General features: G+C 41.1%; 1 protein-coding gene across 1 annotated transcript in view; it reads right to left on the bottom strand.

The window, feature by feature from the left end:
- The window catches only part of arfgef3 (ARFGEF family member 3), a 75,564-nt gene that overhangs the window by 23,429 nt on the left and 36,094 nt on the right, over window positions 1-16,041 (bottom strand). Inside the window, exons 20-29 of the mRNA XM_079634667.1 lie at window positions 15,720-15,853; window positions 15,170-15,315; window positions 11,424-11,603; window positions 9,037-9,178; window positions 7,092-7,214; window positions 5,630-5,733; window positions 5,358-5,502; window positions 3,014-3,142; window positions 1,098-1,274; window positions 228-342 (exon numbers count right to left, since the gene is read on the bottom strand). Of these exons, the coding sequence (XP_079490793.1) occupies window positions 228-342; window positions 1,098-1,274; window positions 3,014-3,142; window positions 5,358-5,502; window positions 5,630-5,733; window positions 7,092-7,214; window positions 9,037-9,178; window positions 11,424-11,603; window positions 15,170-15,315; window positions 15,720-15,853 (1,395 nt within the window). The remainder of the gene's footprint in view (window positions 1-227; window positions 343-1,097; window positions 1,275-3,013; window positions 3,143-5,357; window positions 5,503-5,629; window positions 5,734-7,091; window positions 7,215-9,036; window positions 9,179-11,423; window positions 11,604-15,169; window positions 15,316-15,719; window positions 15,854-16,041) is intronic.

Below are 16,041 nucleotides of genomic sequence, written 5' to 3' on the forward strand. Positions count from 1 at the left end.
CTCACACACTTACTCACTCACTCAGTCACACACTCACTCACTCACTCACTCACTCACTCACTCACTCAGTCACACACTCACACACTCACTCACACACACACACTCACTCACTCACTCACTCACTCACTCACTCACTCACTCACTCACTCACTCACTCACTCACTCACTCACTCACTCACTCACTCACTCACTCACACACTCACACACTCACTCACACACTCACACACCTAATACAGGAGCAGCCGACTCTGGAGATGGTCTCGGCTGGTTCTGCCACACAGGACACCAGCAGTTTGAAGAGATCTTTCAGCATCAGGTTAATCAGATTCTCATAGCCAATATCTACAAAAAAAATAAGTCATACAATGTATAGTTATATACACACACACACACACCAATTTCACACTTTAAAGTCGTCACCAACTTAAAAGTCCCGCACATATTTGTATTAAATATCACGGCACATATTGCACACATCCGGTATTAGTAGACATGAAACCTGTCAAGAGCAAACGCCTGTTTTACATTTCATTTTATTTCAGTTTATTTACGTCTATTTTGTTTATTTTTTTGTTTAAAATAACGTTAAATAACCCTGGTTTTATGTTAAGCAATTACAGCCTATTTGATTAATCTTTGCATAGTGTAATTAATTATTATTTATTACATTAGATTACAGTTTTAATCATAAATAATCGCACACTTACTGTGCAACAGCAAAAAGCTTGTTTAAATTTGAGAAAAGTCAAGTTGCGATACCGAACAGGGCCACACGGAGACGCCAAAAATAAAAACCTAAACCGAACGCCTTGACCTGACTGCATAAACCTACAGTACGCGGATCCATTCTGAATTACTAAACTCAGCAACATACACACGACAGATAAGAACATAATCCTGAGTGTGTGTGGAAACGACGTGAATGTACTGAAATGTGTCCAATCAGTGCGTCGAGAGCGCACATACACACTTTGTTTGAGCATCAATATATTAGACTCACGTGGGCTTACTGTACGACTCCTGTACGTCACCGCAACCGTCGTTAGCTTGATTAGAATCCGCATCCATCAAAACTGTTATTGATTTGAGAGCTTCACCTGAATGTATGAAGCTGTGAATGTGTTCCACCACCAGTTCACAGGACAGTCCGATGGCGTGCTTGAAGTTTGCCGCGGCGATGTCCCAGTACGAGTGCTCGCCGTGACTTCGCTGGAGCCACAGAGACATGACCGGGAGAAGCAGCTGGATGACAGAGAAGATGGCAAAACCAGGCCCTGAGGAAGAAGAGGAGGAAGAGGAAGAGGAAGAGGAAGATCACACTGGATACGGTTACATGCACAACTGTTGTTTCACTCGGACTGAATTCATTCCGATTGATGAATCCGAACGTAGTGTTTACATGAACGCTAAACATGTGATCGGGTTGATGTGCGTGTTTATGTCACAAGCTTCAAATCGGGATTGATTTTTTGGCATGTTTGAGCATAATAACTATTCTCCTACATTGGTTCTTTATTTGTTTTAAACAGCAGGCTTAAAGTAGCCTGGTTATACCAGACTCTCGTACACTTCATTTGTACAGAGAGTCTGGCCTCTCTCCATTGAAAAGCATTAACTTCCTTGTAGGCGGATACTCTGTTGAAGTTTAAAACTATTGGATTTGCCCAGAGACACTCTGGATCTGCCATAACCAATCGCTAACGTTTGGTCGTGACGTATGACGACTCAAACTAGCGCACGACCTCAACGTCATCGTTCTCAGCCACTCCCTCTGTTCGCTGATTGGACCTGTAAAACATTGATCGGAGAAAACCCAAGAATACACCACAATCCCAGACCTAGTACTGAAGGAAAATGAAAATTGAGCAGAAGTACGTAGGAGGGCGGAGCCAGGCTAGGCTTAAAGCCCGAGACACACCAAAACGACGCCAAAGAACTAGTGCTGATGAAAGCCGACTGTGTTGTTGCCTCGTGTCGCCTGTGTCGGGGGGGAATCTGCACTTGAACACACGAGAGAACTACAGGCGACTGTCAGCTAGAATGCGTGTTCTGCGCCTGCGTGTGAATGTGACAACTGTCTATTTCTGCAGATATATTCTTCTTTATTCATCATTCAAAAAGGGAGACGGTGCCGGCTGCAGATACACAAACCGTAAACAAAGCAGTGTGTGCATCAATCCTGCTAAACACTACTTTCTTTATTCCACTCCGCTCATGTTGATATTGAAATATTCACCAAGGAACACTCAGGTAAGATGACGTAACATTCAACCGTTTTGACTTCTTTGCTGCTGATTTGCTATTATTCTCGTGCACTGAGTCGTTCACTAAGCTGAACAGCCAATCAGAGTTCCCTCTTTCACCGACAGCCCGACCCCAAAAAACCCGACGGCGTCAGATTAAAGCCAACGGTGCAGAACACACCGGGAAAACTACGTCGGCCGGCACTCAAAAACGGTGCGACGTTGCCCAATGGACGATTGTCGGCTTGTGTGTCCCGGGCTTAATATTTATCCATTTCTGGTCATAATTTGGAGACAATGAGTACATGAACCGTTGTGGCGTGATGATTATATTTATCACACAGTAAACACGCAGTCGTCTAGTGGGACGTTGTCCTGCTCCACTTCACACACGCAGTGAAAGCATTTATACGACACTTTATTCAACAGAAGAACAGCTCCGCGCATCATACGTCATTACGCTATTAACGTAATTGCACATGCGCAGTCCTTTCAGTTTCAGTTTTCAATCCGATCAAGTGTTTACATGTTCTCTCGATCGGATTAGAAAAGGAATAAACAATCACTTTCAGTCTGATCGAAATTTCACTGGGATCGAGCTCAATCGGATCGCTTAAGGTGTTTACATGAAGGCTTTTCAGTCCGATCGAGCCGCCAATCACATTACTAACGGATTATTTGGTTGCATGTAAACGTAGCCACTGTGTGTTTGTTCTGGGTCTGCAGCAGTGTGTGATCGTGAGTGAGTTGTGTTATTCACAGCGTCTCACCTGGGATCTGGGTGACGTCCCGCAGAAGCTCAAACAGCAGCTCGAGTGTCGGCGGCTGATGCTGTCGAGGACAGTTCGACACGGCTGCTGTCAGCTGCTCCAACAGGAGGATCCACACCTGGATCAGACCTGCACACACACACACACAACACCTGGATCAGACCTGCACACACACACACACCTGGATCAGACCTGCACACACACAACACCTGGATCAGACCTGCACACACACAACACCTGGATCAGACCTGCACACACACACACACCTGGATCAGACCTGCACACACACAACACCTGGATCAGACCTGCACACACACACACACCTGGATCAGACCTGCACACACACAACACCTGGATCAGACCTGCACACACACAACACCTGGATCAGACCTGCACACACACAACACCTGGATCAGACCTGCACACACACACACACCTGGATCAGACCTGCACACACACAACACACAACACCTGGATCAGACCTGCACACACACAACACCTGGATCAGACCTGCACACACACAACACCTGGATCAGACCTGCACACACACACACAACACCTGGATCAGACCTACACACACACAACACCTGGATCAGACCTGCACACACACAACACACAACACCTGGATCAGACCTGCACACACACAACACCTGGATCAGACCTGCACACACACAACACCTGGATCAGACCTGCACACACACAACACCTGGATCAGACCTGCACACACACACACACACACACACACACACACACACACACACACAACACCTGGATCAGACCTGCACACACACAACACCTGGATCAGACCTGCACACACACAACACCTGGATCAGACCTGCACACACACAACACCTGGATCAGACCTGCACACACACACACACAACACCTGGATCAGACCTGCACACACACAACACCTGGATCAGACCTGCACACACACACACAACACCTGGATCAGACCTGCACACACACACACACACACACACACAACACCTGGATCAGACCTGCACACACACACACAACACCTGGATCAGACCTGCACACACACAACACCTGGATCAGACCTGCACACACACACACACACAACACCTGGATCAGACCTGCACACACACACACACAACACCTGGATCAGACCTGCACACACACAACACCTGGATCAGACCTGCACACACACACACAACACCTGGATCAGACCTGCACACACACACACACACACACACACACACACAACACCTGGATCAGACCTGCACACACACAACACCTGGATCAGACCTGCACACACACAACACCTGGATCAGACCTGCACACACACAACACCTGGATCAGACCTGCAAACACACACACACACACAACACCTGGATCAGACCTGCACACACACAACACCTGGATCAGACCTGCACACACACACACAACACCTGGATCAGACCTGCACACACACACACACACACAACACCTGGATCAGACCTGCACACACACACACAACACCTGGATCAGACCTGCACACACACACAACACCTGGATCAGACCTGCACACACACACACACAACACCTGGATCAGACCTGCACACACACACACACACACAAAACACACACACACACACACACACAACACCTGGATCAGACCTTCACACACACACCTGGATTAGACCTGCACACACACAACACCTGGATCAGACCAGCACACACACACACAACACCTGGATCAGACCTGCACACACACCTGGATCAGACCTGCACACACACACACACACAACACCTGGATCAGACCTCCACACACACACACACACAACACCTGGATCAGACCTGCACACACACACACACACACACACACACACACACAACACCTGGATCAGACCTGCACACACACACACACCACCTGGATCAGACCTGCACACACACACAAAACACCTGGATCAGACCTGCACACACACACACACACACACACACACACACACACACACACACACACACACACACACACACACACAACACCTGGATCAGACCTGCACACACACACACAACACCTGGATCAGACCTGCACACACACACAACACCTGGATCAGACCTGCACACACACACACACACAAAACTCCTGGATCAGACCTGCACACATACACACACGCAGACACACAAAATATAGAGTAGTTTAACTAAAACTTTACATTTTTCTCACAGTCATTTTTATTTTGAGTGAACGATACACAATATATATTGTTGCATTTTTGCATTGCGATATATATTGTGAGACGATATGTTGTTACACTCCTACCATATACTGCAACTCAACCCGTATCATTTGTGTCACCTTGATATGAATGATACCTCAACAATTAAGTAAATAAATGACCTGTATCGTCGTCAAACTCTGCTAAAACACAGTCCATGCCGTCCTCGCTGCTCACGGATCTCTCCTGCGCTCTCATCGGGAGACTGGCCAGACGCGCGCCCAGGAACACCGGCTTGGACGGCATCTTATAGATTCTGGCAAGCAGCTGCAAAATAATCCATAAAAAACACCAAAATACATGCAAAAATCATTCTTTGACCCAAATCCACAATACAAAAACGTTTGAAAGTATGCACATGGTTTATGGACAGAAATCCGTTCCTCTTTCCCACCTGTGAACATTTCCTCAGATAGTCCAGGGCGGGCAGGCACAGATCTGTGGAGCTGCATCCACTGACATGCACACAGTCCCCGATCTCCTTATAGTCCACTTCTCCTGCGGACAATCACAGTCGCATTCACTATATGTGACCCTGGACCACAAAACCAGTCACAGGGGGCAATTGTTTAGATTGAGATTTATACATAAATAAGCTTTCCATTGATGTGTGGTTTGTTAGGATAGGACAATATTTTGGTCGAGATACAACTATTGTAAATCTGGAATCTGAGGGTGCAAAAAAATCGAAACATTGAGAAAATCTCCTTTAAAGTTGTGCATGTATGTTCACGATTGTGCTGCATTCACTCACAAAAATACATGTTTTATATATTTACGGAAGGAAATTTAATAAATATCTTCATGGAACATGATCTTTACTTAATATCCTAATGATTTTTGGCATAAAAGTAAAATCCATAATTTTGACCCATACAATGTATAGTTGCTATTGCCACAGATATACCCGTGCGACTCCAGACTGGTGAAGTGATCCAGGGAAGCTCGTTTCCGCCACAGATTAACACTGTAAAAGTTAATTGCGACTTTTTGTCTCACAATTGCGAGTTTACATCTCTCAATTCTGACTTTATTTCTCAGAATTGCGAGATATAATAAGTCAGAATTGCATGTTATAAAGTAGCAATTACGTGTTATAAAGTCAGAATTGTGAGATATAAACTCTCAATTGCAATTCTGACTTTATAACACGCAATTGCGATCTATAACACACAATTCTGAGATAAAAAGTCACAATTACCTTTTTCTTTTTTATTCTGAGGCGGAAACAAGCTTCCATAATATAGAGACTCATAATCAGTTAATTTTTTTTCCCATATTCCCTTTTCTTTACAGTTTTCTACTTGATCAGTTATTGGTATTTAATATATAATATCTTTAAGAATAGCATCCGATGTCATTACACCACTATGTGTTCAACAGGAAACATTATTATAACGGGTTTTAATGCTTGTTTGTAAAAATGTCCATTAATCTTCATGAGAAATGCAGAAGATTTGAAGTTTCACGGTTTTGTCATAGTATCAAATATGTCTATCAAAAATAAGGACTAAAACAATAATTATAACAATAGGTTCTGCAAATTGTTATCGGAAATGTAAAATAATCCATATCAGTCGAAGTCGAACAATATCTAATATAAAGTGCATTTCTAATTTTTATACTATTTTATGTTACCGGGAATCTATTATTTTTCTATATAAGATTCAGATACTACTATTTTTCTTATTATTATTCTATTTTGTTTATTTTACTGAGAGGATGTGAAGCACATCGGTCAACATGTGTTGTTTTAATACTGCTATACAAATAAAAGTGACATTGACATGATTTAAAGTGAACAATTATCTGGTGATCAATAAGAGGAAAACACACCGTTTAAAAGAGCAGCTCACCTAAACCTTTCACAAACTTCATGAGGCACATGATGTAGTCAGTGGCCGCGTTGGCAAACACCTGAATGTTGTCCGTGTTAATGAAGGCTTCGAACACGTCAAACACCGGCGCCTGCGACTTCCCTGCGTGTGGAAATAATGAAGCAGGAATGCATGTAAGATTGATTCATGGATGAACTTTCAGCTGCACGCTACTCTCACTCCACACACACACACACACACACACACACACACACACACACACGCTACACACACACACACACACACACACACAGACAGACACACACACACACACACACACGCACACGCGCACACACACACACCACAGTAGCTGGAGATACTTTTCTGATGTAATGTCGAATGTACACTGTAAAAATATTTTCATGATTTGTTATCACAACTATTTTTCTTTTGTCAAATCAAATTAGATAATTAATGTGGTTCAGATAACAAAATATTTTGAGATTCTGTTGATTAAACCAATCTCCTTTGTATTAACTCAAAAAATGTATTTCAATGAACTCAAAATGAAGGCAACGGTTTGGGTTTTGTTTCTTGTTCTGGTCTGTCATGTGATCCCCGTTTTAGTCATGTGATCCTGCCTTGTGTTCCCTGGTCTGTTGTGTCATGTGGTCATTGGTTGATTGTTTAATTGTTCACAGGTGTCCCTTGTCTTGTCATTGTCATTGGATTGAATGTTTCAAGTCGATGTTCTTGTTTTGTGTTTCTTGCCTTTGTTTTATGTTTGATAGTGGTGGGCAGATCGAGGCTTCGTGAAACACTAACAGTTGAAGCAAATGTGGCGTATTGTGTCGAGGCTTCGAACGGTGACCCCTAGTGGTCAGAACAGTGTAAATGCAACAAAAACCCAGGCCAAACATGCACAAAAACACATTTTTACAAATCATTCAATTGGAAAAAAAAAATTATTCAATTGGAATCATCTTATAAGATTATCAAGTGTATATATGTTATCTGATCAATTGTCAGGGTTTGTTTTGTTTGTTTTATAATTTGGCTCAGCTAAACAGGCCAATAAGACTCTAACTACCACTATTCATTTTATTTATACTAATGTCTAATTAAAACGTCTACAAATGTATGAAACTGATCAGAGATCAGGTAAAACCCACAGACACTTGTTCATTGGTTCTCAGTGACTCCTCATGATTCATGAGTTGACAGAGATCATCGCCCCCAGCGGTGAAACATTGACATTTCGAAGTGTTTCGAAACAGTTACAGCGTAATTAAGCCTCGTTTACTGAGATCACGTGACTCTGGCTGTTTGATACACGCTCCGAACCATTGATTCAGAACAAAAGATTCGTATTACACATGAAGCAGTGTTTTGAAATTGCCATCACTAATGTTTGATCACGTTTTATAATTAAAATTGCATTTGGGTTCTCTACCAGCTTGCCTCCAGTGAATTCATGACACCAGGTAACTTACTTTTTTAAGTTAAACCAACAATTTTTTTTAAATTATTTTTTTTATTGCAAAATACACACCTGTAACCGTGAAGTCTTTATTAACCGCGCAAATTTGCTGTGCAATCAAAAGCCTATAGTTATGCTAATGAACAATATTACTTGAAATAATTGTATATTCAAGTAATATTATAAATAAATATAACTATCTTTATAAATGCATGTTTGTTGTTTTCGTCTCAATGTGCTGTAAAAATATGCATGACGACTCTTTTATCATAATGCTATTATTTACACTGATTGATATAAAAGTGTGTGTATATATATATATGGTATTTAAAATTGCTACAGTTAAGGGGGTTTATGCCATACAATAACACAGTGAGGTAAAACCCCTATAATGCATGTTTTCCATTAATGCAGGATATATAAAACATAAACAGAGAAAAAAAAAATGTCTTTGCACATATAACTAACAATAGTAAACAGTAAACAAAAGTAAACTTCACAGACCCATAGAATATTCTCCTATCAGGTAATCCTTCATATCCGTTTTGTTTCCGTGCACGGTCCTGAGAGCGCTGAACAGCGGCCTCCAGCCAGACTGGATCTGAGCCGAACACATCTCCACCAGCTCCCCGATGGAGGTGATCACCTGTGTGCCGCAACAGACAGATGCTGCCATTAACACACTCTAGGGTTCACTACACGCTCAGACCGTTCTGTCAGGACAGGACCACTATCCTCAAATACGATTGACAGTTTCAGTGGTGTAGTCTACGTGATACGCAGGTATACGCCGTATACCCACTAGGAAATGCCAAGTATTTCCGTATACCCACTAAAAAAAGCGTGAGGATACGTAACAACTTCGTTTTGTGACAGAACTTTCACACTTTCATTCATAAATTCACCGCGTCTGTGTTTGCAATGGACACAGATCAAATCGCGGAATCCACTCACAACTGTATAAAGCAGAACGTCACGGAATTTGGTCATTTTTTGAATGAATAAATCAAAAGTAGGGCTGTATTAATCAAATCTCGACTAGTGTCTGTGAATATTAAAAACTCAAAGAGATTGCAGTTGTTCAACGCGTCTCTGGGAATGAGCGCTCAATGTGTGCTCTACTACACACACACACACACACACACACACACACACACACACACACACACACACACACTGAAGTAAGCGTGACTTCACGCTCGTGGTGTTTTCAGCGCTTCACTGTAGTTATGAGGACATGATGTAGGGTACATATGTGCACTTCATCACAGAGCTGCTATGAGAGTCACTTCATGAGAATTTCACCATTTCATTTGATAAAACTATCGTCATTCATTCGTATCATACACACACAGAAACTGTAATGTCTTTACGACAACCTGTCAAAATAAAAGTTCGGTAGGCTATAAACTCAAAGAAATTATGAAAGAAATTGCACAGTAAAATGTACTGTAAAATAATAATAATAATAATGAAATCTATTAAAACTTATTTTAAAAAGGAATATCACACAAATGTTCATACATGTTTTAATTTAAACAGTAAACTTGCCAAAACAATAACACCATTTTCTTTCAAAAACACCATTTCTAAAAGTAAATTTGTATTTGTGCCTATAATGTTTTTTTATCATTATTATTGTCAGCTGATAAAACCTGTGCTTCAGGGAGCATATTCATATAACATCTAAGGCTAAATGTAGCTCTTAATGCTGAGTTAAATGGTGGTTAACACTAAAGAAAATCAGTCCAGTCTCCTCAGCTGCAAATATCATTGGCTGTTAAAGTCTTGTGTTGCTTATAATAAATTGACATGTTGATAACACTTAGTCTCATAATGCTCTCAATTACATGTCGTTGCATATGCTACTGTATGCATTAGTGAGTGTGGTGGTGCTTATTGGGTGATGAGACGGGTTAGTATGAGACGGGTTAGGCGGGGGGTCACAGTATACTCACTACAAAAAACTAGACTACACCACTGGTTAGCATATAGTTAGGATTGGCGGTATGGTTCTGTTCTGGGTAGCCTAGCATGAATAAGAGCAATTAACAGAACAGAACCAACATTAATGTATTGCAGTTATCATTAATTCAATATTTTAATGTAGAACATAATTTGAGAATTTAGTCTGATTCAAAGGGAATCAGAATAGCAAATCCTGACTGACGAGAGGAGGAGCTGGGGAGGGAGGAGGGTAACTGACCCTTCACAGGGAGTTTGATTGACAGGCGATCTGACCAATCATAATCCGCCATTTTTGTCCGACAAAGCAGTCAGGAGAGTTAGTAGATTAACGCTGGAGGATTTGAACTTGAGAAGCGGAGTGTACTGACGTCTTTCCGCGGTTAAAACAACATTCCTCCTGATGTTCATTCATGTTTATTAGATGCTATAAATGAACTAGAAGGAAGAGATGATCGGTTCACGAGCGGGTTTAACTGAGGCGATCTGTCAGACACCTTAAAGAGCCACAAAACGCTAATTATTGTTTAAATTTCTTTAAAAAATTACCAAATTTGAAAGTTGAGACTTTGTTTCATATCTAAAGTAAGCTGCTCTGTCCTGTCTGTGTGTCCTCTTTGCTCCGCGATGTGTTTTTCACTGCGTGAGAACATGATTTGGCTTGTCGGACATAGCAACAGTAACTAAAGGGGGCGGGTCTTTGCGAACGGTCAATTACCTCCTGAGAAACGTGATAGCTGCAGATAATACTGAAGGAGATTATATATGAATAAAGGGATAGTGTCGTATTCCTATAGGTAGACGTGGATCAGCTGAGAGTCACTGATGTGAGCTTGACTAACGTGACCTGCCAGAATTGACGCTACGCTAGATGTTTGTTTAAGCCACCCTTCAGCGTGGTCATGTGATGTATCAGAAAGTCAGACCTGATCTTGGACGTCTTCGTCGCAGAGCTCCAGCTGCATGATGTGCTCAAAAGGTCTGAAGAGAGCTTCATTAAAATGAAAGTGTGGCAGTTCTGCCCAGCTGATCAAAACCTCCATCAGAACATCATGGATGAAGGACACGGCCTTCTGGGATACGTGGCGCTCTTTATGACAGGCCGCCTGTGGGGAAAAAGTCAAAGAAAAGGGATTTGCGTTATTTTTTTCTCAAATGGGCTTGGCTTACGGCATCGGTTCCCAACAGGGGGTCGCGGCCCACAAGGGGTCGAGTCATATTTTGAAAAGTTTTGAGCAATGAGCATTAAATAAAAGTCCTTAACTTTTTTCTATTCAAAATTTACAACATTTATATAATGATCGAGTTCGTCATGAATCTATTTTCCAATCCATGTTTTTGTCTTATCCTGAACCACTATGGTACTCCTATAATAAGTGTTTACATTGGGACTATTTTACACGGGTTCGGTCGCTGCCGCTGTGGAGTAGCCCAGGACCTGCGTGACTCGTCATAGACGTACACAGAGAGAAGTAGATCCGGCTACAATGTTCTTCCGAAAGACGCATCAAAAATAAAGCCTCACATTGATAAAGCCTTACAAATAACATGCCAGTATTGAGTTCCCAGACAGCAGTCATTTAGTAATAGCCTATATTCTTTCTTTTATTTTACCTACACACCAGTGTGAATATTTGTGTTATTGCATTTCAAATAGGGCCAATGTATAGGCTACTCCTAGGCGTACGTTTTTAAATTACAAAGGGCCTACTGATGTTTTTGTTATTGTATTTTCAAAATTATAGGCTATTATTTGTGCATAAACATATCTGGTTATAGTAAACATACCGTTTGTTTGAAAACAACATATTTTGTCATCCTTGCTGCAAGCTTACAAGAGCGATACTATCATTAAATGTGAAGGGGGCCCTAAAATATTTTCTTGGGAAAAAAGGGGTCTCAGACAAAAAAAGGTTGGGAACCACTGGCTTACGGTACTTGCTTTTTTATTTTTTTATAAAATGTAAAACCCTTTCAAACCAAAAGTGAAATGAATAAGTGAATACAAATTCACACCAGTGCAGTAGAGGGCGCAGCTCAAACAAACCTTTACACTGTTCTGCCATTCGAGATCACAGAAAAACAGGACGCAGGAGAAGAAATAAACACTCTTACTTAAGCAATACAAATGTGATGTTTAACTAAAGGCATTTTTGCTTATCCGTAAAGCTGAATTAGACAATCAAAGGTCAGCAGCAAAGACACTGTTCCATAAAATGAGATTAAACACAAAAAGTACATTTCTGTTATTTAACATATTTAATTATTGCAGTAAAATTATTTATAAATATAAATATTCTGTTCTTATTAATTTAGAGGAATACTGAATCGGTTTTTGTGCACGTGATGAGACTGTAAGTGCATACTCAATGCATACAATGCCTCTGAATATACATATATTGTTCTGTTATTAAAAAGTTACACGTTATTGGAGAAAATTAATGGAATTTTTACTTCCAGAATCCAACTGCTCTATTCATCTCATGTCAGCAGAAATACAGAAAAACTGATTAAGAATGAAGCTGGATATCACTCTCGGTGTGAACATCCCCTTTAAAAAAATGAAAATTCACCCCATCTATTTTAGAAATGTTAAAGAACTTATTGAGAACATTTCATCTGTGCATATAAATATATATATATATATATTCTTTTTTACGGTTTGAGCTTATGATGTTTAGTCAAAATGTCATAACTGGACTTCTCTGTGGTGACATATGCAGGACTCAATCATTTAGTCTAAGTCACCATGAAATCAAAATGGATAATTATTGTTTTTTAATGGAATATTGAAGTGTTTATTATAAATGATTCATCCATGCACATCATTATTTATTTATTTATTATGTGCCTCATAATCTTGAATTAGAATAACTTCCCCTCCCTCTTGCAGCGACATCTCTTCTCTTCACAACCTGTCACTCACATGAGTCCACCAATAGCAAACCACAACCATCCAATCAATTCCCCAGGAACAAAATCAAGTAAAAAAATGGTTTCCTTGTTCCAGAAATCATTTCACTCAAACATACAGCATGATAAAGAGGAAAAGACTTGCAACTTCCGTTTCATGCTGACTTTAAAACTCGCATTCATCTGCATCCACTTTTGAGTGCCACGCCCACTTCTCAACATCCAATCAACAACCGATGCACAGAACCAAGTCCCCGCCTTACATTTTTTCTTTTTTGATAATCCGGTACACTCGGATGTACGTCACAATGCAGAAGAAAAGATGTGATGCTACTTCCATTTCTTTGCAACACTAAGGGCCCTATCATAAACCCGGAGGCAAGTGTGTTTTGCTAGTTTCAGCCCGACGCAGTTATCATTTTCACGTCATGCGCCACGTTTTTTAAATAGCAAAATAGCGCACCCATCTGTGCGCCCATGGGCTGCTGGTCTGAAAACGATGTGTGTTCAGGCACATTGTTAGCGCGCTGCTATTTTGAGGAACTGAAATAGACAGAGCCATTGACCAACTGAAACCTGGTCTAAAGTCAATGGCGCAGTATTTCTTTTTTCGTCATTTAAAGAGCGCATTAGTGATGTGCGCCAATAGGCGGGTCCACAACGCGTGTACACTCTTCGTATTACATACACAGGGATGCAGCACACAAACATGCCAAATATTAAAGAGATAGTTCACCCAAAAATGTAAACTCTGTCAGTAATGACTCTCCCTCATGTTGTTCAACCCCGTAAGACTTTCCTTCATCTTCGGGACACAAATGAAGATATTTTTGATTAAATCTGAGCGCGGTCTCACTCCTCCATAGGCTTCTTAAGGGATTGAAACTTGACGGCCCAGAATAGGTATTAAAGACATCGTTAAAATATTCCAAGTGACTACAGCGGCTCAACCTTATGTTTATCAAGCGAAGAGAATACTTTTTGTGCGCAAAAAACAAACTAAAATAATGACTTTATTCCACTATTCATTATCTTCAGTGTGGGCCTCGAGTGGGTTCATGTATTATATCTGCGCAGCGCTTCTGTGTTGCTCTCAGATTTCATCAAAAATATCTTAACTTCTGTTCTGAAGATGAAGGAAAGTCTGACGGGGTTGAACAACATGAGGGAGAGTAATTACTGACAGAATTTACATTTTTGGGTGAACTAATGTGAATGTAAATATGTAAAAGATTATTATTGTATACATTGACCAACTGAAACCTGGTCTAAAGTCAATGGCGCAGTATTTATTTATTTTGTTATTTAAAGAGCGCATAAGTGATGTGCGCCAATAGGCTGGTCCACAACGCGTGTACACTCTTCGTATTACATACACAGGGATGCAGCACACAAACATGCCAAATATTAAAAAATGTAAAATATTATTATTGTTAACATAAATATATGGTGGAATCCGGCTTGTCCCGTAGATGGTCTGCTGCTTTAACCTCGCGCACGAGCAGATCCGTTTGCGCTCTGGAGCGTTCAGTTTCCATGTAAATAGCTAATCCGTCATGGCTCGAGCGCAACTGGCTTTTAAAGGGAATGAGAGAGAGACGAGACTCTGATTGGTTTAATTGGTTTACTCTGATTCCGTCGTTAAACTAGCAAAAGTGGATTCGGACACGCCCTAACTGCGCTTTAGACCATGCGCTTAGATCCTTAAAATATGGCCCTAAGGATGTGTAAGTCACACGAGGGTTGTTTGAGTTGATACCTCCACCAGGTGTGGCGCCACCACACTCCAGGCCCTCATCATGTGCAGCAGAGGTCGGCTCTTGCTCTTCACGATGCGGAGCATGGCCTCTCCCAGCCGGAACAGGTGCAGGGCGCTGCGCTTGTCCTGCGTCGACTTCGCCTCCCCTTTAATGAACACACAATGAGGTGAAGGAAAAAATGGTTTTAAAACTCCTAAATTGTTGTTTCTTTTCAAGCGTTAGTGAAATAAAGAGCATAACCTTCAGAAAATGTGGTTCATTCAACTAAATATTAAGTGAGCTGAATAGTTCTCGAATCATTTTATATTAGTTATATATTAGACTAGAACTTGGTTCAACTCTGATACTAAAATCTGGAACTTGTCTGAATATGGTTCTGAAAACCTTGATTATTTCTGACTTCATTATTTTATAGCAATAAACATAATTTTTTTTTAAATAAATGATAGTTATAAAATAAAAAATAAAGAGTTGCATGTAACTGCATTGCAAATTTAGCCTATATGATGGTATTCTGTTGGTGGGGTGTACTCAGTATTGCTTGTGTACCTGGCATGGCTAAGGAATAGTCTCCGGTTTCTGTGACCGAATCAAACAGTTGAGACTGTGAAGCTTTTCTGAGCTGATGCAGGAAACCCACGAGACCCACGAGGTTGAGTTTACTGACGGCATCCTCGAACAGCCTGCAGGACATTCACAACAGTTACACGCTAAACATGAGGAATAAACAGACATGTGAGAGGAATACTGATGGTTACACTAATGGTTACACTAATGTGAAATGAGGAGTTTTACTCCTGGATGCTGATCGCTCAATACATTGTTACAGCCGTGGTCAAATTCACTATATACAGGTGCTGGTCATAATATT

Source organism: Phoxinus phoxinus, assembly GCF_949152265.1.
Source record: "Phoxinus phoxinus genome assembly, chromosome: 14".
In the NCBI taxonomy this organism is placed as follows: Eukaryota; Metazoa; Chordata; class Actinopteri; order Cypriniformes; family Leuciscidae; genus Phoxinus; species Phoxinus phoxinus.